The 22,824-nt window shown below is 34.7% G+C and overlaps 2 protein-coding genes across 4 annotated transcripts in view; one reads left to right on the top strand and one right to left on the bottom strand.

The window, feature by feature from the left end:
- The window catches only part of LOC136039481 (exonuclease 1-like), a 36,145-nt gene extending 32,962 nt beyond the window's left edge, over positions 1–3,183 (top strand). For all 3 annotated transcript variants that reach the window (XM_065723267.1, XM_065723269.1, XM_065723268.1), the window contains exon 12: positions 2,940–3,183. In XM_065723267.1, coding sequence (XP_065579339.1) covers positions 2,940–3,086 — 147 coding nt within the window. In that variant the 3' untranslated portion in view covers positions 3,087–3,183. The remainder of the gene's footprint in view (positions 1–2,939) is intronic.
- Positions 3,184–4,967: 1,784 nt separating this feature from the next.
- On the bottom strand, positions 4,968–21,443 carry LOC136039480 (homologous-pairing protein 2 homolog). Its single transcript, XM_065723266.1, has 3 exons — positions 21,222–21,443; positions 10,508–10,735; positions 4,968–6,571 (listed from the first exon to the last, which is right to left on the bottom strand). The coding sequence occupies exons 1-3, from the start codon at positions 21,372–21,374 to the stop codon at positions 6,314–6,316; spliced, it is 639 nt and encodes a 212-aa protein (XP_065579338.1). The 5' UTR covers positions 21,375–21,443; the 3' UTR covers positions 4,968–6,313.
- Between the last annotated feature and the right edge of the window lie 1,381 nt (positions 21,444–22,824).

Below are 22,824 nucleotides of genomic sequence, written 5' to 3'. Positions count from 1 at the left end.
AAAACCGTTTGTCAAAGAAGAACGTCCGCTGTCTCAGCCTGGACATCAGTACAAATAAGCGATTGCCCTTTACTAACTTCCTTAGATATCAGTTTACTAGATAATTTAATTTTACTGATGAAAATTTCGTTTTCTTATTTCTAAAATTTTGGGTAATTTAAACGATTTCCTAATTAGTTCAAATGTGTATTGCTGACAAATTTTCTATTTTAACTTATTCCTTTTAATTTGAATGTAAAATCTATCTTTTTCCATGTAAAATACTGTAATTATTTAGTCAATTCCCCACTCGTGGGTACACCTGAAAAAGAACCTCGTACCTTAGAATACTGAAACCCTAACCGAAGTGGTTTCTTTTCGTACATTTATTAAATAAAAAAGTTTTCAAATGAAAGTAATGAGTTACATTAAAACTCAAAACAAAGAGATATTATCCTGTGTATGAAGTTAGCAGCTAGAACCCCCCCCCCCCCCTCCTTCCACTTAAGTTTGACAAGTGTTGTACTGAAAGCATTGCAGTGTCAAAATATTTGGTGAAATTGGTTTCCGGTTGATTCCCCCTTTGGAGAATCCCCCCCCCCTCCCCATGGAGAATCGCTCTTGAAAGTGACCACGATCACTTACCCTTTGGGAATGTTTCCTACTTTTTCAAAAATCAGGCAAATTTTCTCAGGCTCGTAGGTTTTTAATGAGTTTACTTTAAAGTTGACGGATTTTATGTCACTATAAACCTTAATCACCATATACACCATAATTCTTTTTGTGCATTTATTGTTAGCAAAACCTACTTTTGTAGAGTTCCGGTAACTGTTAAACTGGGCCCCTCATTACTTATAGTTCGTAAATACGACCTGTTTGAGACCTAACCTCTCCGTGTCAAATTCTATACTTCAACTCATAACTTTAAAAAGTTGGGTCTAAGTCTGCAGTGATCGTTGTAGCTACAGATAATTTGAGTTTGGGATACAATTTCAGCATATTATTACATTCTTTATTTATGGCATTAGCCAACAAAATTCAATTCTTTTTGTTCACTAACTATTGATTTCTCCAGTTAAAATCGTTAGGGGAGAGGAGGGGTCAAGGGAAGTGTTCGTGATATTCTAGTCTCAGGCAAACCGATTGCCAAAAGTGGTAATAAGGTTTGTTCTCGAAGCCATCCAGCTTTGCTTTCTTGTTGCTAGGCTTTGAATAGATGGGGACGGGGGAGGACGGTGGGTAGCTGTTGGTCTGAGGTGGCTTGGTGCTGCAGTGAGTTAATAGAAGCAATATCGCGTTAATCTGAATTTAACGTGAAAGAGGTCCGTCATATTGTATCTAAGCAAAGAGTTGAATTTGGAACTTGCCTTTTTTCCCTCTTTCGGCGCACCGCCGTAGTTAAATTTTGTAGTTTCAAAGATAAGAATTTTTTTGCAGTTTTTCAAATACTTTTTCCGTATTCCAAACTGCTTACAACTACAAGTAAAAAAACAAACAAAAAACGAAATACATCTCTCCAAGGATGGACCATAATCCCCTTTCGGTAGTAAGGGGCGTATGTATCGTCTGGATGAAAGTGCTTCGCATAATCATGTCATGTAGGGGACACAGTGCTTCACTAATTCAAAATATCCGAGCTAGAAAATTTCCTGGGGGGGGGATCGGCTTAGAACCGGTTAAAATATAAACCCCTTTTAACCGGTTAAAATATAAACCCCTTTTAACCGGTTAAAATATAAACTCCTTTTATCGTAGTATCGTTTTGAAAAATACTGCTTATTGCGTGTAAACAGCAGCTATATAAATTACGGGCAAAAATAGCATTTTAGACACTTATTGTGAAATTTTACTAGAGAAACGACATTTCATTGCTCTGAAAATATCATCTCTCCTCGAACTCTTCATATTAATTTATAAAATAGTCTGAGAACGGATTGGACATGTTTGTTGACAGATAATATATATATAGGCTAAATTTTGGTTTTGGGAGCTTAGTTTTGCTTGGACTTTGGATTTGTATAGTTTTAGCAAGAATACAGGTAAATGGAATTTATTTAAATCTATACTGTTTTTAATCTTTGTTTTTCATCTATATTTGTTTTTAATATATACTTCGCCTTTAGGAGTTAAAATTAATTTTATTATGACTTTATATAAGCATTTGCTCTTTACTAGGTTGCAACTATTGCTGCAACCATGATTCGCTCTAAAATGCAATTTTATTTATATATTTATTTTTTGCATGAATCAGCTTTATTAATCTGCTAAACCGAAAGTTATTTCTCGATACCTAACTTCAGAATTGACGCTAGTCTTCAGATTAAAAATATATCAATGAATACTTTTCTCATTTGATATATATACACCCTTTTAATTTGACCTTGTATAAAAAAAAATGTTGCTCAAATTTTCCACAAATCTTTAATCTTTTTCTAACTTATGTTACATCTTACTAGAGCAATTGGTCTTACCCTGAGCAAAATTCGGTACCACAGGACATGAGCCTGTCATGAGCCCATCCTGGGAGTGTGTTGTTAACACGAGCCAGGTCATAATGACCAAATATTACGGATCAAACTCATTACAGTGTAACATATATTGTCAATTGGTTGCCGCAAAGTGTTTTATTTACCAATGGCCTTACAAAACATGTGAACTGAATATCCTGTTGTTTAACCTAAGCATGCATAAGTTAGTCTTTTCATTCTTTTTATTTTCGAAGTACTCTGATAAAAAAAAATCTTTTTATTTTTTTAATTATACTTTAAAAAAAAAATTATTTAAAACTATATATTGTCACATTGCTTGCGTCATCACGTTCGTTCTTGAAGCTTTGGCAAAAGGTCAAATTTTAGCGTATACATATATTCTTTGCTTGTGTTTTGCTATTTTGTTGTTTGTTTTTTTGTTTTTTCAAGTTTGTAAAATGTATTCCTTTGGTTGATTTATTTTCTTTTAAGGAATCGCCTGCGAAATCACCAGTTCTTGGACGCTCTATCTCACGAACTATAAAGAAATCTCAATCCAAATCAGCAAAGACGTATTCGAAAGTAAAAGGAGGAAACAAACAAACAAACTTATTTGAACTATTTGCAAGAAAAAAGTGACCTCTGCTATTGTTTTTCAATGCAAATTTGGCTTAAATTTCATTTTTTGACTTTTTGAAAATTTTCTATACATTGTGAATAAAATCATATGTTTATATTTGTGCACGCATATTTTATTTTTCAGTACTTTATAGATGTACACATGTTGCCGTGAATGTAACATATCTACAGTTTTTTCAGTTTTTCAAAACAAATATTGGTCCAATAAGAGAGCACACTTACTCCCGCCGTTTACCCGTGCCAAATTAACCAAACACTTGGAAAACTATAGGTTCTATCACTATCTTAGCTCTATGACTATCTACCCCTTGGATTCTACTGCCCTAGGAATGACGCATGGATGGATAATAGATAGACATCTCCATTAGCAGATGAACTAACATCATTTTTATACAATCTTAATAAGGAGGGGGGGGATTAATGCCAGGTTTGCTTCTCACTCAATTGGACTATCTGTCTTGGCTTTTTCTACAATTAGCCATGACTTGATGACCACAACTATTTCATTTTAATTCAAAACTGAATCAAAATTGTTAATTTATTTAGGTTAGATTAGTTCAAATTTGGTTATAAATATCAGAAATGGGATAAAAATCCAAGCTAACCAAACCTACTCTAAAAATCTGTCATCATCAAACCTTGCATTAAATTGAAAAAGTTGACTGGCAACGCTGACTAAATCCAAGGAGAAAAAAAGGTATTTCGGACATTCACCGGTGAATGTCGACATTCACGAACTTCGAACAGTCATGGTAACAAAATCGCAAAATTATTTACGTCATGGTAACACATACATATGTCATTTTGTTTTCTCGAGATTTTAATTACTTCCCAATTTGTAATCAATCCCTGCAAAATAGAAGTTTCGAGATAAACGGCATTTGAAGGGTTAAAGTTTTTGAGCTTTACCTAAGTAAGTTTTCCTCTGGACCTTTCCAGCTATGACATTAATAGTTACAAAATGGTGACTACACTATTGCTATATGACTATTCTAGGTTATTTTTCTTAATTTTTTAAAAGATGCTGGATTAGAAGGAAAATTACATAACATACCATCAAATTGAGATAAGATCAAAACGATAAGAAGGTATCTAATCCCTTCGTGGATTTTACGAATCGATTCAGCAGGAGTTAAAACCATAGATACACTTACAATTCAATTACAACCAGTATACACTATATGAGTTTAATGTCCTAAAATATTTTATTTGAGATATATTTTATCAATAATAAATTTAAATTTTTCATAAAATATAAGTTCTTTGTCCCTCCTGTAAAAATATCGGCTTCTGGGCATACTCCCTTTCTGCAGTTTGCGATACGGTTACTACATAAAAGGCAAGTTAAAAAGGGGTATTTGGTCTGAGAAAGTATATATTCATCCAGAGGTGCTCCCGGGTATTCGGTCTATAGGGTGATATTTAAGATTACATATTTTAATCAGGGGGTGGAGAGTGACCTCACTTTTGTCTTCATTGTAAGAACAAATACATATTTTAAAGTTCTAAACCGAAGTAACAAAGGTTCTAAACCGAAGTAACATCTCTTGTCGGGTATCAAAATAGACAGTTAAATATGGCACAATAGCCAGTTTTTCTGTTGTATTCGATACACTTTTTTGTAACGTTAGAGCCTCTGGAGGAGGCTTTCAGTGCTCTAGCCCCCCCCCCCCCGGATACGACGGTGCTTAAAAAAAGAATGGAATATAGCTCTAAGATTCCATACAAAGAGACAAAATGGGGTTTTTACAAGGTTATTAGCTATATAAACTGGCAGTGGCAGTTCCGGCCTGACGCCCGGGGAAAAAACTTGATGAGCTCCCCCATGTCGCCTCCCAACAACTTGCAGGCCAAATCTAACAAAATTTTCAAAAATTGTCATCTGTGCACTCTACTTTATTTGAATAAAATTTCAAAAGTTACAAAATGATTACAACTGTTAGATGAAATCTGGGCCCCTAAAATTTTTACGCCTGGGGCAATTGTCCCACGCTCTTCCTCCTCAAACCGCCTCTATAAAGTAAACGTATCGTCGCCTTGTTTGATTCCCTAGTTAAGGTGCAAGTATTTAACAAATGAAAGTGAAACTAAACACAACTTTGGTTATCCTATTTTTATCTTTGTGACCGAAACTAGAGGGTATATCTGACACTTCGTCAGAAGCACGATTTTCATCCACAAGGGTCCAGCCTTAGTGATCAATTTTAAAAATCTAATGCTAACTTTGTCATAAAAATATTTTTCAACTCGCATATTCATGTGACTCGCCACTAACGGATTAAACCCTATAAGTAATATATCTGTGACGAGGGTAAAAACACTCGCGGCAAAATTTTTACACCTTGTGACTAGGAAGAACTTGCAAAGGAATATTTATTTCGCAAAATGTAGGTGAAAATATTCATTGTTGGTACAGAAATATGCACCCGACAGTACCTGAAAGTACTTTATATAGTCAAAACTATAAATATATGTCAAACTAACAGTATATAATGTCAAACTAACATTATATATGTCAAACTGACAGTTTTTCCACAACACACTGTAGCGTTTACAGTTAATTTTTTAGATCCTCAAAAGAAAAAATAATGCTGCACATAAGCTTCGAATCTTATTATTATTCATTTTTTATTGACAATGATATTTTTATTATGTTTTTTGAAGAATATTTTTAATAATAATAATAACCAAAATTTTGAATAACTATTTTTCAATAATAATCGAGAATTTTTTTGTAGTTTTTAAATAGTTTTCAATTATATTTTTATTAATTTCACTATTATTTATTTTTTTAATGTAAAGACATACTTTTCATGTATGGCCTTTGATATTGAGCATGACATTATTTTTCATGGCAAACTTTCAGCAGCTAAAAAAACAAAATTGAAATATAATTGGTTACAAGCTAAAAGTAAATCATAGTATTTTGCAAAAATCACAGGTATATTGCATTCAAAAATATCATCCAGTTTAACAAAAATCACGTTCAAAACCAAAAATCGCATCAAAAAGAATTCTTGTACTTAAAACATTGAAGGAACCGAAAAATATCTACTTCGCTTTTAAAGTCACTGTTATATATATATATATATATATATATATATATATATATATATATATATATATATATATATATATATATATATATATATATATATATATGTATATATATATATATATATATATATATATATATATATATATATATATATATGTGTGTGTGAATATTATTGCTTAGGTAACTGGAGACCCAGTTCTTCATCCGTTTCAATCCCCATTTCTTCAAGTAGTTCTCTCTTTGGTTTGGGATAATTCTCAAGGATAGACTCAGCAATATCCATACAAATACGTTTCCTTTTCCTCCAAGCTTTTACAGATGATTCATTCTCGGTTTGGATTTGCCTCTTTTCTTCTTCTGGGATTTGAATCTGCGTCTCTGACAAGCTTTTAAGTTTGACCTTTAGTTTTTCAATTTGTGCAGAAATCTACAAATAGATAATTCAGCTTATTCAAATAATAGAATAAAATCGTTTAAATAATAGATAGAAACAAATAATAATATTTATTGATAAACAATATTATAAACAAACAGTGCAAAGTATATGGAAATATAAATCAATGAATATATATATATATATATATATATATATATATATATATATATAGATATATATATATATATATATATATATATATATATATATATATATATATATATATATATATATATATATATATATATCTATATATATAAAAATAAGTTGTCTGTCTGTCTGTCTGTGGATAAGGTGACGTCATGTTTCTGTGTCGGATGACGTCATGAAATTAGTTGTCGTCATTTTTGCTTTGAGGATGCTTAGTATATTGTAAAACACATTAATTTGGTTAATAATATACCATTTAAAACACCAAAATGAACATGCTGGAGTAGTCACTCGGTGAGAGAGGGTGTCAGAAGGGAGAATGAAGGTCCCAGGTTCAAATCCTGGTTAGGCTAAAAAAGGTAAAAAACTAAAAAAAAAACTGAAAAAACTAAAAAAAGGCAAAAACTACAAAAAAACTAAAAACTAATAAAAAAAATAAAAAAGCTAAAAAAACTAAAAAAACTAAAAAACTAAAAACTAAAAAAAAACTTAAAAAAAAGGAAAAAACTGAAAAATAGAAGAGAAAAAGAAAACTAATAAAATTAAGAATAAAAAAAAAAAAAAAAGATAAAAACTAAAAAAAAAGTAAGAAGAAAAAACGAAAAAAAATTAAAAAAGATAAAAAAAAGGTAAAAACCAATAAAAAACTAAAAAGAAAAAAAGGAAAAACCGCGCAGTTAGATGAAGATCCACCTGGACAGCGAGAGTCAAAACATATCAAAACTGAAAATGATAGCGATGATGATTGGGTTTGGGATCTTGACTTGGATAAGGTCATCAATGCCTACCAGATTTTAGTTAAAAAAAACAAAGGTTCGGCGATATGTATTTCATAGTGAAGCTGAAAAATAAAGAAGAAAAAGAAAACTGAAAAAAGAAAAAATGTCAAAAACTAAAAAAAAACTAAAAAGAAAAAACACTCAAAGAGAAATTACAGACCGGGACACAAATGACGACCGGGACAGAGGGAATATAAATAACGACCGGGACACTCAAGGAGAAATTGCAGACTGGGATACCGGGACACAAATGACGACCGGGACACAGGCAATATAAATGACGACCAGGATACAGGTATTTAAGAATATCGTTCAAAGACAAATTTTTAATTGTAAGAAGACCGTTGAAAGAGAAATTTCTAATTGTAAAATGACTGAAGAACCTACAATGGCAACACCCGAGGAAGCTGCTCAAAACGAATGTATTCACGCTGAAGTAGCTGAGTTGGTAAAGCGTTATGTTTCAGGTTCTAGGTCCGAGAGGCTCCAGGTTTGAACCTTGGCTTTAGCATTAATACAAAAGAAGAAAAAAACTAAAAAAGGTAAAAACTACAAAAAAACTAAAAAGAAAATATATATATATTTATATTATATATATATATTTTCTATATATTGTCTGTCTGTGTAACGATGACTCTGGTCAAACATTTTCAGATCAATTGCTGGCAATTGGAAACGGAAAGCTCCCAGTAGTGGGAAAGCCAAGAATGTTGTTTATTCGCAATTTTTACGTAGTTTGAAACACATATATAAATCTATCTATATTCACAGGTGGGACACAGGGACACAACTACAATGGCGCGTAACTAATATGGCACGTAACGACTTACGCGCGCGGGGGGGATTGGGAAGCGCGAAGCACCCCACCAACTAGGTGCTGGGGTGGCGCGAAGCGCCACCCCAACAGCTAAAATATATATATATATATATATATATATATATATATATATATATATATATATATATATATATATATATATATATATATATATATATATATATAAAAGTATAAATATGTTATATATAAATAGTCAAACTTGAGAGCATAAACACAGCTTTTAGTAATTTTTTTCTGTTGCCCAAAGTTTACGGGTTGTAAAACATGAGTATTCGGGCATATTATTTTATATTGCTCTCTGCCCATAATCAAATTAAATTAACGTATAATAATGTTAAAGGGACACAGTTTTCCAAAGTCACTCGAAGATTATGAGTGCGAATTAATGCAAGATATAAAACACTTAATTCTTTTATTTTGTTCAGTGCCTTAATTAGTTGTTGACACATTATTACATATTTCTTCGTTTTCATTTTGTTAACTTAATCAAATTTAAGAAAATTGAAATGCGCATGTCGTGCTTTTTCTAATTGTAATCTAAGAAAATATGTTAGTCTAGAATTGCTATAAAACTAGAGATCTTTAGAAAAATCTTTGTTAAGACATTTAAGAATAAAAGTCAGCCAGTCTATAAAAGTGATAATTTGACCTGAAAAACGTCTTAAATAGCTCCTAAACGCTAATTAGTGTTTAAAGGGGCCAGTGGTATGAATACAAGAAAATTTATAGAATCTGTGCAAAAGTTCTACTTTAAAAACGCATAAAAAAATCATTATAAATGAAATAAAAAATGAACTTCCAACATAAATTTCAGAGTAAAAAAAAATCGTACCGAGGCCCTTTCATGCTCAGGCCTAGATATTTTATTAGCAACTTTATTAGGAGTCTACCTGATTATAGCTTTTGGGGCTTAAAATCTTAGTTGCTATGAGCTAGAGGCTACTACATATTTCAACAGGGAACAACTTGTTTTAGATATACCCTTAAGTAATTGCTCCCGCACAAATAAATATGGGAACGGAGCAGAATTATATTTAAAAAACGCAGCAAAGAATATACAGCCAGAAAACAGGCAAAGACATAGGTGCACAGAGCAATATTTTTAGGGAAGTAGAAATCCAGTGGTGGTTATAGACCTGGGCAGGACGGGGGGGGGGGGTTGCAGCTGCCCACTTCCAGTTTTCCTGACAACTGACATTAAATTTCTTTTATTCTATATTTTTACACTCCTATGGTAAAACTTGCCCCCCCCCCCAGATTATGAGGCCTGAAACCGGAAATGCAAGAAATCCACTTGATAATGTCACTACCTTGGGCTTTCTTCATGGGCATACTCAGAGCACATTTAAGGGATGAAAAGAGGTTGGAATCTTGTTCTAGGGTGGGACATCTGATGGCAAAAAAAAAATAACTTTTTTAGGCTAAAATGTCTGGATAGTTTGATTTTGTTATGGTAGATCGAGTGAAAACAGATATGAGATAACAATCAGTACGCTCATGGATTTTGGTAAGTTTTCGGAAAAATATTCCAGAGATGGAAAATCTTTGCCAAGGGATGATTCCGCTATTTCTTTAATGTCGTAGCTTATAGGAAGTGGCATAGTCAAAATAGGACTTCAATATCTATCTACCATTTTGAAAATTACATAAAATCGTCAATATATTTTTTTTTTTAAAAAAAAACTACCGAACCACTGCTACACTCCCAAAATGGAATCCTGGTTACAGGCTCAGAATTCTACCTAAGATAATTCGTTATGAAAAGTGTAACAAGTTTTGCACAGAAAAAGAAGCTATTCTAATTCTAGCAACTAAAAGCTAACCATTTTTAGAATAAGTCCTGTCTCCTGCTGAAAAAAAAACCTGGTACCAAATAAAGGGCAGCAAATCGCGAAGATGAAGTGGGGGCGGAGAAGGTGATGTTTTTATTATTCTTCTAATGAAAATGCTAAAAATCGTTGTTTCCAAAATAAAGTGAAGGGAACAACTTCATTGTTTCTTCGAATTTTTCACTGAAAATACCAAAAGACGCATTTTTTCAGATATAGGGAGGCAAAATCTAGGGGACAGGGTACCCCCTGCCCCAACTGACATCGCTATAACCCGTACTCTCCTAGCTATAGCTCTAGGAAATATGACTCTTTCTTTATAGGGAGTTACCTCGTTCAGACTTTTCTTAGCCTCTTGAGTAGTCAAAGTTGAATTTAACTCTTTTAGCTGTTGATCAACTTTCTTTGACTCCAGCTCTTCTTTCTTTATTTCTTCAGTCAATTTGGCGATTTCTGCATCCATTTGTGCAAGCTCTTTTTCATCAATTTCTGGAAACAAATTTTGATCCACGCAGTAAACCTTCTGTTTTCCATACGTTTTCTCTTTTAACTTTTTCTCCTGGTAGAAACAGAAACAATAATTTTAGCAGCAAAATGGTTATCATTGACTCTTAAAATACCAAATTCATCTGTTTGAAGAAAAAATAAGACCCTCCCCTGGCTTACCATGGGTAAAAATGCACAAGAAAAAGCATACAAAGTAGAAAATCACCAACATAGAAAAAGGGGTACAAAATGGTATTCTTAAGCATAGAAGGTATGATATATTATCCTATGAAGGTGACAAATATTTTGTTAATATCTAATTTAGAAATTACATAAGGAGCACATGAGGAATCAGCTGACAAGACTTAGCTGAGAACTCAGCGCCAGCTGAGACATTAGTCAATTATATAGTTAGATTGCAGATGAAAAGGAAGCCTGACATTCTTTCAAAAATTTTGAATAATGACTTTTGTTCGACAGATTTGTATAAACGTCAGTAAAAACTAAACACAATTAAACAGCACCCAGGCAAGCGGAGGGGTACCCCCTTTGCTAACATATTGCATAAACAGTGGTTTTGTAGTATTATGCAAAGGCAAATTAAAACAGTAATACAAAGTTTTGGTACTCTTTCAAAGTAAAAAAGTGAGAGAGAAACAGAGAGAGATACCCCACCATAACAAGCTGCCGTCATTGATCATTTCCTCCACAAAATCACAATTTTGGGTCCACTGGTATCAAGCAAGGTATCGTTCCATGAGGCAGAGGATTTATCCCTCAACATATTTGCAGTCTATGTAAAATGAATGGTTATTATACATAACTACTTATAGGCTTCATTTGACTCAGTTGATTCATTTGAGACTATATTCATTCATGAATGGCATTACATAGTTACACATTAGCTGTTAACATGGGGGAGTCATTAAATCCTTAGGAGGGGGGTAGGTGTCATAATCGTAGCCTATTCTTAGACTGAAAATTTCTAAATGTCTGTAAGTGCTTCAGAAAAACATATAAAAGAGGGAAGGGGCATTTGACGCCTCTATCTCCTTTATTTAAAAGTATATGTTTTGGCTGAGTGTTTAATATGAGTGCCTAAAATGCCTTAAAGGCTGGGTCTTTGAGCGTATAACTACCCAAGGCTTAATCAGCAGGATCTACATACTTCTGTCTTAGGGTTCACCATCATTTGTTATCTTCATCTCTATTCTTCTGTCTTAATCTGCATCATCAGTGCTGTGCAGATCTCTCGGGCAGTAGGCAAAAGAGGGGAAGGAACCCGTCACAATCGCTGTTGGTACCAACAGGTATTCAATTAGCCTTAAATTACTCACCTACTCACCTATTGGTGAGTAGGTCCTGACCCTTCCCTTGTTACTGGATACATGTACTGATACTGCTGTAATGTACTTTCCACTGCGACGAAGTACATCACATTGCAATATCTAGCACGCCTGGAAGCCAAATAAAAACAGCCAGAAACTTCCCCCCAAAAAAATGTGAACAAATGGAAGATTTGTGGAAAAAGTTTGGAGATAGATGAAACTGTAGTGCGTTGTGATCCCTGCCTTGGTTAGTTATACATTGAATGTCTTGCCATTGAACAGCTGCAGAGTGAGCTCTGGACTAAAATATCCAGAACATTTGACTCTCTGTGGTTTTGTGTTGAGTACACAATGAAAGGTCCCGAAATAGACAAAATCCATCTCCAGACACTATCAAAGATACAATGAAAGATGTGGTACAAGAGTTCAAAGTAGAACTTAAATTTGAAACCTTTAATGAGCTTGACACTATGATGAAGCATATTAAGGACAAGATAGAGTTTCTAGAGCAGGACATAGCTTCCAAGTGTTTGAGTCATGATGTAAAACAACACGTTACTGATAATTTGAGAAGTTGGATGAGATTATAATGCAAACAGTCAATACAGCTACAGTTGACATAGACTTCTCACTCAGGGTTGAAAAATACCCATGAGTTTGGGTGCGCCCCATAAAAATAATGTTTAAAGAAGTAGTTGAGATGCAGCAGTTTATTTGGCTACTAAACGTATTGAAATGCAAAGCCAATTCAAAAAATTCTGTTTCAGCTATGATCAAAACAGAAATAGAATAAAAAAAAAAACAACAGACTAAAACAGGTGACAGTTAAGAGTGACAGCTGGAGATGGTAACTGGCATATCAGAAGAGGCAAGAAAGGTTTGAAAAACCTTAGTGTCTACTTTGATAACAAGCTAAAATTTGATAAACATGCAGCATTTATATCAAAAAATGTAAATTCTTAACTCCACATTCTGTAACATACATTTTGCAATTTCAATTTGCACAGCTTTAAACCATACAAGTGGACACCATTTGGAGGCACGCAACAAGGCTAGTTGTCACAATATAATGTTACACAGTTTGTGGTAATACTTTGTGCTGCCTATGATTTTTGTTTTGGCTTTGTGTGGCCCACTGATATCAATGCTATTTACTAAAATAAGTCAGTGAACCCACAGAAAATCAGTTTAATAAAAGATCATAAAATAATATTTCAATAAATCACATACACTGAAAGGTTTCAACAACAAATTAAATCTTATAGAACCAAAATCCATTCAAAATTATGAGCAATTGAATAGCATAATACCCAGGGCTATTAGAATAGATTTGTTCAATTATACAATTGAGCATCCTGTCCTGGGCGTGGGGGTTGGAGGAAGTAAAAAGAGGATATCTACTGCAGCATTAGCGGTGAGTCTGGCTGAAAAAAAGCCAAGTGTTTATGACATTCAGTTTTGCCCACCCAAAAGCTTGCTTATGGTATACAACTGTCATCTGCAGCAGCTCATTGCTGACAATCTAAGTAAAACCCAAGAACTGGCACTTATGTTTATGATTGTTTAATGTGTGTTGATTGTTTACAAAGTATTGCATAATATTTTTAAAGTTAAAAAGAAGCATGTTTGCTAAATTGTTACTTTTCACACTACAGCTTGAATAGCACCTGCTTCAATAACACTCCCTCTTGACCCACCAATAAAAATATTGCAGCTATGCCCCTGAGCATACTACAACTATGTGAATCCAATAAACCAAGAACTCTTCCTTTTCTCACCTGTAATATTAAACAGGCGATCCAGAAAAAGAAAAAACAGTGGAAGAAATATAAAGATATGCCAAAAGAGACAAATTTAAGCAACTCTCTAATAAGGCTTGACAGCTTTCAAGAAAACTTACAAAAGAGCATGAAGAAGCAATTGCAGACGCTTCCAAATCGAATCCAACAAATTTTGGAGGTATGCTTCTCTGCAAAACCTGGAAGGCACTCAGTAACTGAGCTTTCTGTTGATGGAACATCTATTACCAGCCCTAAATACGTAGCTAAGACACTAAACAATCAATTCCAAAAGGTCTTCACTACCCCAGATAGAGATACACTTCCCAATCAACCTAAGTATACAGTTGATAAACCAATGTTACCAATTGCTGTCAGTAAAGATAACATTGATGCTAGATTGAAAAACCTGAACAAGAACAAATCTATAAAGCCTGACAGAATACACCCGTGGACATTAAAGGAAGCTTATGCAGAATTGGCCTTGCTTCTCACAGCACTTTTTCAAAAGTCTCTGGATATAAAGATAGTGCCTCAGGACTGGCGGAAAGATAATATCACTCCTATCCATAAATGTAGCAGCCAATTAGATCCAAAAATTACTGCCGCATTAGCACTACATCTGTTGTTGGGAAAATTCTGAAGGAAATAGTAAATGCTGCCATTGCCAGACACCTCATCTCCAACAATCTTATCATGCAGAGTCAGCATGGATTTAGATCAGGACAATCCATTGATACAAATCTGGTAGATGCATATGATTTGGTCAGCAAGTTCTTAGATAGAGGAATCCCAGTAGATCCCATTCTCCTGGATTTTAACAAAGCATTTCATTGTTGACTACAGGCAATTTTAATTGCAACTGGGGAAAGCCAGGATGCTTTTGAGTGGGTCAGGGCATTCTTGAAAGATAGAAGGCAGAGCATAAAGGTGCATGGAAAAAACAGTCAGACATTTTACTCAGACAGTACTGAAGTGGAAAGTGGAGTCCCGCAGGGAGCAATCCTTAGTCCAACATTATTTAACATCTACATAAATAATGACCCACAATCTGTCAAAAACTAAATGAACCTCTTAGCCAATGATTCAAACACCATAAGCCCTGCAAAACAGCTAAAGAGCAAACCTTATTACAAGGTGACATAGACAAACTCTCAGACTGGGCAAAACTCTGGTGGTTAGAATTCAACATTAAAATGCAAGACAATTCATTTTGGCAGATAGAATGTGAGAGGTCAGTATCACATGTGTGAAATACATGGTATTGCGCAGAAAATTGATTCCTCCCATGCTGAAAGAGACCTGGGTATACTTGTAGATGAACAATTTAAGTTTGACCAACATGCTCAGTCAGTTGCCTCCAAAGCACTCCAGACCCTGGGAATTGTAAAAAGAACATTCCAAAGTAGGTCACCAAAGCTGACGTCAAAGCTATATAAAGGACTTATTTCACCAAAACTGGAATTTGGTATGTGTGTGGCAACCCCATTAAATGAAAGTGACAAGAAAAAACTAGAGTGTCCAACTGTGAGTAACTAAATCAACAGAGGGTTGTAAAAGCCTGGACTACCCATCCCACCTGGAGAAATTCCTACACTCTCCTATTGATGGAAACATGGTGGTGTCATCATGGTACACAAAATGCTGAACACTCCATCCTTGCAATACAATATGCTTGAACCTGACAGTCAACAAGAACTACAGGATACAGCAGGAAGCTGTACTGCAAATAGAGTTGTGGGGCTATGGAACTCCTTAAGCAAAGAAGCAGTCTCAGCCCCTAGTGTGGTTGCCTTCAAGGGTGCTGTGGATAAAGATTGGTCACCCAAGCCATGGCTTTGAGAATGGGATGCAGCCAATGTGTTGGCTCAATATCTTCTCTAGCCAGCACCTTAAGGATAATAACTTATTTGCTGGACAACGCAATTTAAGGTGATAATTTGATGGAGATCAAAATATGTCCTGTCAAACATTTGATGGACACAAAAAAGAGAAGGTTTTTTTTTTTTAAGAAACATAAAAAAAAGAGAAGTACCTGACATCTGTGATGCTTTACAGAAACCTAGGTTTCCAGTTCCAGTTCCAAAAATTGTAGGGAGGTATATGGACTAACAACAAGTCCTTTCACCTCTTTGACTTCGTCTTCAGAAAAACTAGCTACTGGAAGTGCTATTCTGCTCCAGTCTGCGAACAATGGATATATACGATTATGAACAATAATACACTGTTATTGATTGTGGGAAGTGCGAGTACCTGAGCTACCTGTCCCCAGCAGTTTAAGGCACTAGGCCGGCCGGTACCAATACGGCTCTTCCTACTCATTCCCGCTCTCTTCTGCACAATCAAAAACTATGGATAAATCGCGTCCCATTAAAAATTGACTTCTTCAAGCTTTAATCCTTATTAAACAATATTTCTCTTCTTTAAGGTATCAATTGCTGCCTTAAATATCTTACGATCAATTTCCCATGGCAGGTTAGAATCCAGGATAGCTGTATAAGTATTTGGGATCTTAGCCAAGGAGCAGAAACGCTTAAGAGCAACAGTCTCCTTACTCTGAGCCTGGCAATCAAATAAAATATGCTGGATTGTTTCCTCTGTTGAAAAGCAGATTCGGCATAAAGGGGGAATGATGTAGCTTCCAATTAAATAACAAGCTATTTAGAAGTAGGGCACCTGATTTCAGTCGGTAATATAGCACTGTATTTAATCTTGTATGAAATGGAGATAACATTAATGTACTGTGATTAACTTTGGATCTTTGCCTGATAATATCTCGTGAATTGAGGTCAGAGGAAGGACTAGGAGATAACATGGAAGCCTTTGCTGCTAGAGAATCAGCCATATCATTATATTTTATACCTTTATGACTAGGAACATGTTGAAAATAAACTTCATTTTCCTTGATCTTAAGATTAAGAAGCTGTCTTCTAATATTATATAAATCTTTGTCATTAGCAATTCTATTAATATTTTGGATCAGTAGTAATGCTGATTTAGAGTCGGAGAGACAGAGTATATTTTCAGATTCAATGTTATAATTTATAAGAGCATCCAAGGCCAGGCGGATGGCACATAATTCAGCAGACAGGATAGAAGATCCCAATGGGAGAGGAGAATAAATATTCAAATTCAGGGATGGGATACATGCTCCTGCTCCAGCTCTTTCCCTCTGGACGGATCCATCAGTATATATTTTTCTATAGTTGGGGTAAACCTTAGAGATGTGTTCAGCCAAAATAGTCTGGATCTCATAATTAGGAATCAAATCTTTACTAATAGAGATAAGTTCTACTTGACAGCTTGGAGGACTCATTTCCCATGGGGGGGACTCAGTAAAGGGATATGCATGAAGCGAATGTTGATTCTAGTTTTGGACCTCCAGTTGAAACTGATTCCATGGTGAATGGGCATTGGGACAGGCTGACTTCACAGCAAAGGTATGTGCATATACAGCGCGCTTGGCTCCATAAGCCTGGATTTGCGAGAAATACTTTATCCTTAGACTAGATGCTCTTTCACTTAGGGACACCAATCCCGACAATATTCTTAACTTTGACAGAGGAGTATGCTTATGCACACCCAAAGCTATTCGAATAGCAGAATTTTGTAAAGATTCAAGGATTTTGAATGAGGATGGGGGACGAGCTGAAAATATTTGAATTCCATATTCTATATTTGAACGAATATATAATTTGTAAAAATCCAAAATAATCTTTGGGTGACATCCCCACTTACTTCCAGCAAGTCTTTTTAGAATACAAAGTTTCATTTTTGTGATGCCAATTTTTCAAAAGAATACATGAAAGTCATACAGCCATTAGTGGTTGCTATGGATATCCTTCAGGGGAAAGAAAAGTGTAATTTTGGTATAATTTACCCTTCAATTTGATCTTTGAAAAGATCCTTAAAAAGACAAAAGGTTTAGTGAGGTTTTACCAACCACCAGTATACTCTTCTTGTGGGTCTTGAAGAAAAGATTTCTTACTATCCTGGACAAGAGACTATATCATACCAGATATTTTGTTATTTCCACTTCAAATCATCCTTATTTCAAACTTTCAGTAAGACAAACTACTGCAAGCAATTCAGAGAATTATGAATGCAATAATACTATGAAGATGGAGGCTATAGACAAAAAACAGAAAAGCTAAGAGAACTAATCATGCTAAAAGACTATTCAATGTTAATGAAAGTCTTCAGGAAATTTAACTACATTATTCATTTTTCTGCCTCTGTGAAGAGACTGTTTTGGCCTAGAGGAGGAATTTTTACCCCAAAACAGAAAATACTTAAAGATACTTAGTTTGAAAAGCTAATACTACTGAATAGAGCAAGCAAGGAATATAATTAAATTGTTATGCAGCATAAAGTCATAAATGTCATGTAAGTTTGATACTGTTTTTACTAACTAGCTTTCTAAACAGATTGCATTTTAATGTTCTAAGAATTCTTGTATCTGGTGATAGAAGCAGAAAACAATTTATATTGTCTTTGCTGGGTACCTTATCAATAGGGTTCAGAATCAGATATCCAAGGACAAGCATTTTACTTTTAAAAACTAGCATGATCAGAGTCTATATAGTACCATTGATCTGTCCAAAGCATTAACAAGAATTGTCATGAATTCCTCATAGTGAAACTTAAGGCTGCAGGTGTCAACAAAGGTTTTGAGCTTCCTCTCTGTAAGATCACAGATTGTCAGAATTTTTTATTCACAAGGAACTCCTCATTTCTCTTCTCCCACAACTGCATTAAGTGGCGTGCCCTCCCCCCCCCCAGGGCACTATTCTTGAACCAACACTTTTAAACTTTTATGTCAACAATCAAACCACTCTTCTTTCAAATCTTATTACTCTTTATACTGATGACTCAAAACTAGTTGGAAAATTGGCTACTCCCTATAACCAGCAATTGATTCAAACTGATCTTGACAGTCTAGGAAGATGGGCTAACATGTGGCTCCTTGCTTTTAATGTTGACAAATGTCATGTCATCCATTTTGGCAAACACAACAAGCATCATAAGTATTTCCTTCAAGACAACTTCCTTTCTGCTGTTTCTGATGAAAGAGATCTTGGGGTTATTGGTGATCACCAGTTAAAGTTTAGCAGCCATGCTAACTCTGTTTCATCTTATGCAAATAAATCCTTCAGTATCATAAAAAGAACCATCTCCAGTCAACAACCAAGAGTTTTTATGAAGTTATATAAGGTGCTTGTACAACCATGTCTGGAGGTTGGAATGTCATGGCAGCCCCTTTTTCCAAAAAAAGATAAGAAGTTGCTTGAGGATGTCCAGTGTTGTACCACTAAGATGGTTAGCAGCATGAATAAATTTCCATACAAAGAAAGACTATGTTTGTTGAAGCTGCCAACACTGACATACCAAAGAAAAAGGGGTGATGATTTTAACTTAAAAAATCTGTTCTAAAAATACCTTTCCTGGTCTCTTTGCACAGTCCTTGCATTCCAGTACTAGAGGACATTCAATGGGGATCCCTATGCAGCATTCCACAAGTAAACATAGAAGTCATTTCTTCAGCCAAAGAGTTATCAATCTGTCAAATCAACTGTCTGAGGAAACAGTTTCTACAACTTCAACCAATACATTCAAGTCCCATCTTGATAGGGAATGCCTCTGCCAGGAGTTCCTTTAAAATTGGGATACTACAGAGTCCTCCACAAGAGTCTAGATCAACACCCACAACCTACACCAAATGAATTTTTTTTATCACTGGAGCATCACAAGGATGGAAAATCCTTATATTGTTCCAAGCTGTGATCTAAGGTAATTTAAGGAAATTACCATGGGAGTTCCTCTAACAAATGCCACCATGGAAGATTTCTGGTAGTCAAATCTGGGAGTGGCATTCCTTACTATTTACCTGGCTTGTTCAGTCTTTCTCAGTATCTACCAAGAAACCAAGTAGATACTAAAGTTGTGACATATGGATTATAAGTGAAATCTCAGTACTTAAGTACTGTGGAAATGATGAGTACTTAAGTACTGTGGAATTACTTGAGTACTTAAATACTAAGGTACCATTGGAAAAATACTTGAGGAATACTTGATACTTATACTTAAGTGAAAAATTGCTAGAATAATTGCTACTTGCACTTAAGTAAAAAGCAAAAGTAATTGGCACAAGACTATAGATAAGATAAGCTACTAAAAACTTTACTGGTTTAGTGGGTATACATTTTTGTGCTTATTCTCACCAAAAGTCAGTTCATAATATCAATCTAAGAAAATTCAATAGTTTTTGTATACAACCTGGGGTATAGCTAACCCCACTAGGGCAGGTGGAGGATGAGGTGAATTTCTAAAGGTAGTGACTAGCCTAGGTAAAATTCTAGTTAATTGACTTCTTGCTATTTCGGAAAGGGTTTAGGCTAGGAAAATGAAACTTTCAGGGATGGGTCTACAGTCTAGAGTATGTCCTGGGAAGGTATTTTAAAGTACCCAACTCTACTCCTTCCCCCTCAGTACAGAATTATGAAAGAGTATCTTGGGTAAAATCCTAGTTGATTGACTTATGGCTATTTTGGAAAGGGGTTAGTTTAGGAAAATGAAACTTACAAGGATGGGTCTAAAGGATAAATTACATCCCAGGAAGGTATTTTGAAGCACCCACCTCCACTCTTTCTCTCTCTAGAGGGCCCTGAAATTTGTCTATATTACAGGACTATACCTATTGAAATTTTGACAAACAACATTTTACCTTAATTTTTAGTTACCAGTTGCCTTTTCTCTGCCTTTAGTTCTAAAAATTTAATTCCTCTTATTTGAGTAGAATTCTGAGCCATATCAATATTTTTTTTGAAAATTTAAAAAATGTATTTGCATATCTTTAAAACCTTATAAAATGGAATTGAGCAAAGTTTACAAAGCTGAAAACAATTTTTTTGTACTTCATTCAAGCAGAGAATCTATTTTGTAAGTTTTCACTTTTATAGCACACATATTTTTAAAGGTCATCAAAGGTCAGGGCCCTCTTAAGGGAGAAGGAGTGGAGGTAGGTACTTCAAAATACCTTCCTGGGACATACTTTAGCCTGTAGACCCATCCCTGAAAATTTCATTTTCCTAACCTACACCCTTTCTGAGATAGCAAGAAGTCAATTAACTAGAATTTTACCAAAGGCACTTTGAATGGTAGACAATGTTTACCTTCTAGCTGTAAATTTATGCACACATTTCTAAGTTAACCTAAAACTTTAGTTTAGTCTTTTTTCTTGAATTATTGTTTCTTCTAGTAAGGCACATCTGAAGAACTGAGCCAATTCTCTGTGAAATTTCTTTCCATTTTCACCAATTCTTAGTGAATTTTCTTTGCATTTTTCATGTTTTATCAAATAATTTTAATTAAAGCAAGAGGTATTTTGATAAGATATCATAATGCTCTCAATTTGATTAACTCAGGCAAGGTTAAGATATGTTTAAATTCTTACCATAACAAGGACATCAACTGCCTTCTGGACTGCAGTTTTCCCAAATTCCTTATGCAGGTTCTGGACAACATCATTGACACTGTAAGGACGATTTTGACCAATCAAATATTTCAACACACCTTCAACAGCATTTCCATCTTTACTTTTACTCATTATTAAATTTTTCAGACCTCCTTCTAAAATTCACGTGTTTAGATTTCAAAATTCAATTTCAAATTTGATTCTAAATTTTTTATAGATGGTGATAGCACTGTTTATATCTTTGAGTGCGTTCGATCCTTAGACTTTAGACGAGTCAAAGACAGAAGGTATGCATTACAGATGTCCTGAATAATTTTCAATGACAGATTAATTTTGTGCTTGTCCAAGTCCAGCCTAATAGTATTCTTAAGGAAAAAGCTCACATTACATTTTTTTCCAAAGAAGACTCGCAACGGGTTACTTCACACCAAATATAAAATTGGTAACATTATCACCCAAATCCTAAACCATGTACGGTAAAATATTGTTCTCTTTAATGTTATACTATAGCCTACAAAACTAACTATTTACTTTATGTCTTGACTGTTTTTTTTAAATATATTAAAGAACCCATGGACAATGGTTTCACGGTAGAGAATAGGCTATCACGGATTCAGTAATTCAAATACAAAAAGTACCTGAAATACAAAAGAAACAGTATTTTTTTAAAAGAAGGGAGGAACAACTAAATGGTAAAATTTAAGTAATAGTTAATTATACTGCATACATGGTCAATGAACGATATTTTGATTATTAACAACCCAAAACAGTAAAATAAAAAGCAACGTTTTTACTTGAGATAGTTATCAGTTTGGCTACAGTAACAAGAGGAACTCTCATTAGCAGTCACATCGGGTTATGCCTAATACATGTGGTCTAAAGCTAAATTTCGTAAAATCTGTAAACAATAAAAGACAATGGTTTTCCACATCAAAATAGAGTACATTAATGTCGAAAATATACGCTACTAAAATAGCAACGTCCAAAACAGTATATCTTGCAAGAGTGCAATTTTTATGACTTAACATTTCCGCGCTATTAGTTGATAGGATGCAGTACGCTATTCCTATGACGAAAAATTATCTAATGAGACATCATGAAATACTATCTCGTTAGAGACAGTATTAAGTAGCGAATTGAGACCAAGTTCAAAGTAAAGAAATAAGTGGAAGGAAATCGTGTACTTAGCTACTTGTAATAGTAGTAGTAGTAGTAAAAATGACGGCACTGGATCCTCAAGGTTCAAACCGGTGATGCTGATCTCCGTTTCACGGCCATTCAACCAGGTAGTGTAATGGGGGGCTGGGGGCCAGCCATCCTATACTTTTGCACACCCTTCCTGCTTACCTTCCCTAAATTTCTCCAGGTACCCATTTAGAGCTAGGTCGACTCTGGCTGAGCTTATAGATTCGCGCCACCGACCCACGTCCCAAACTGAGTAATTGGGCTCACTAGGGTTCGATTCATAGCCCTCTCAGACAAAGATCCTGAATCCAGCGCACTAGCCACTGATTCGCGCCACTGACCCACGTCCAAAATTAAATAACTAGCTACAACAGGGATTGAACCCATCGATTCGCGC

The sequence above is a fragment of the Artemia franciscana genome, chromosome 19 (assembly GCF_032884065.1).
Source record: "Artemia franciscana chromosome 19, ASM3288406v1, whole genome shotgun sequence".
Taxonomy (NCBI): Eukaryota; Metazoa; Arthropoda; class Branchiopoda; order Anostraca; family Artemiidae; genus Artemia; species Artemia franciscana.
The sequence above is the reverse complement of the archived record's forward strand: the minus strand, read 5'-3'. Positions and strand labels throughout refer to the sequence as shown.

Excerpts from the sequence above, each read along its gene's own strand:
- LOC136039480 (XM_065723266.1), bottom strand. The coding sequence starts at position 21,374 with ATGAGTAAAAGTAAAGATGGAAATGCTGTTGAAGGTGTGTTGAAATAT. Across the intron at positions 10,736-21,221 it reads CAGTTGATGTCCTTGTTATG|GAGAAAAAGTTAAAAGAGAA; the intron begins GTAAGAATTTAA and ends TGTTTCTACCAG. Across the intron at positions 6,572-10,507 it reads CTAAGAAAAGTCTGAACGAG|ATTTCTGCACAAATTGAAAA; the intron begins GTAACTCCCTAT and ends ATCTATTTGTAG.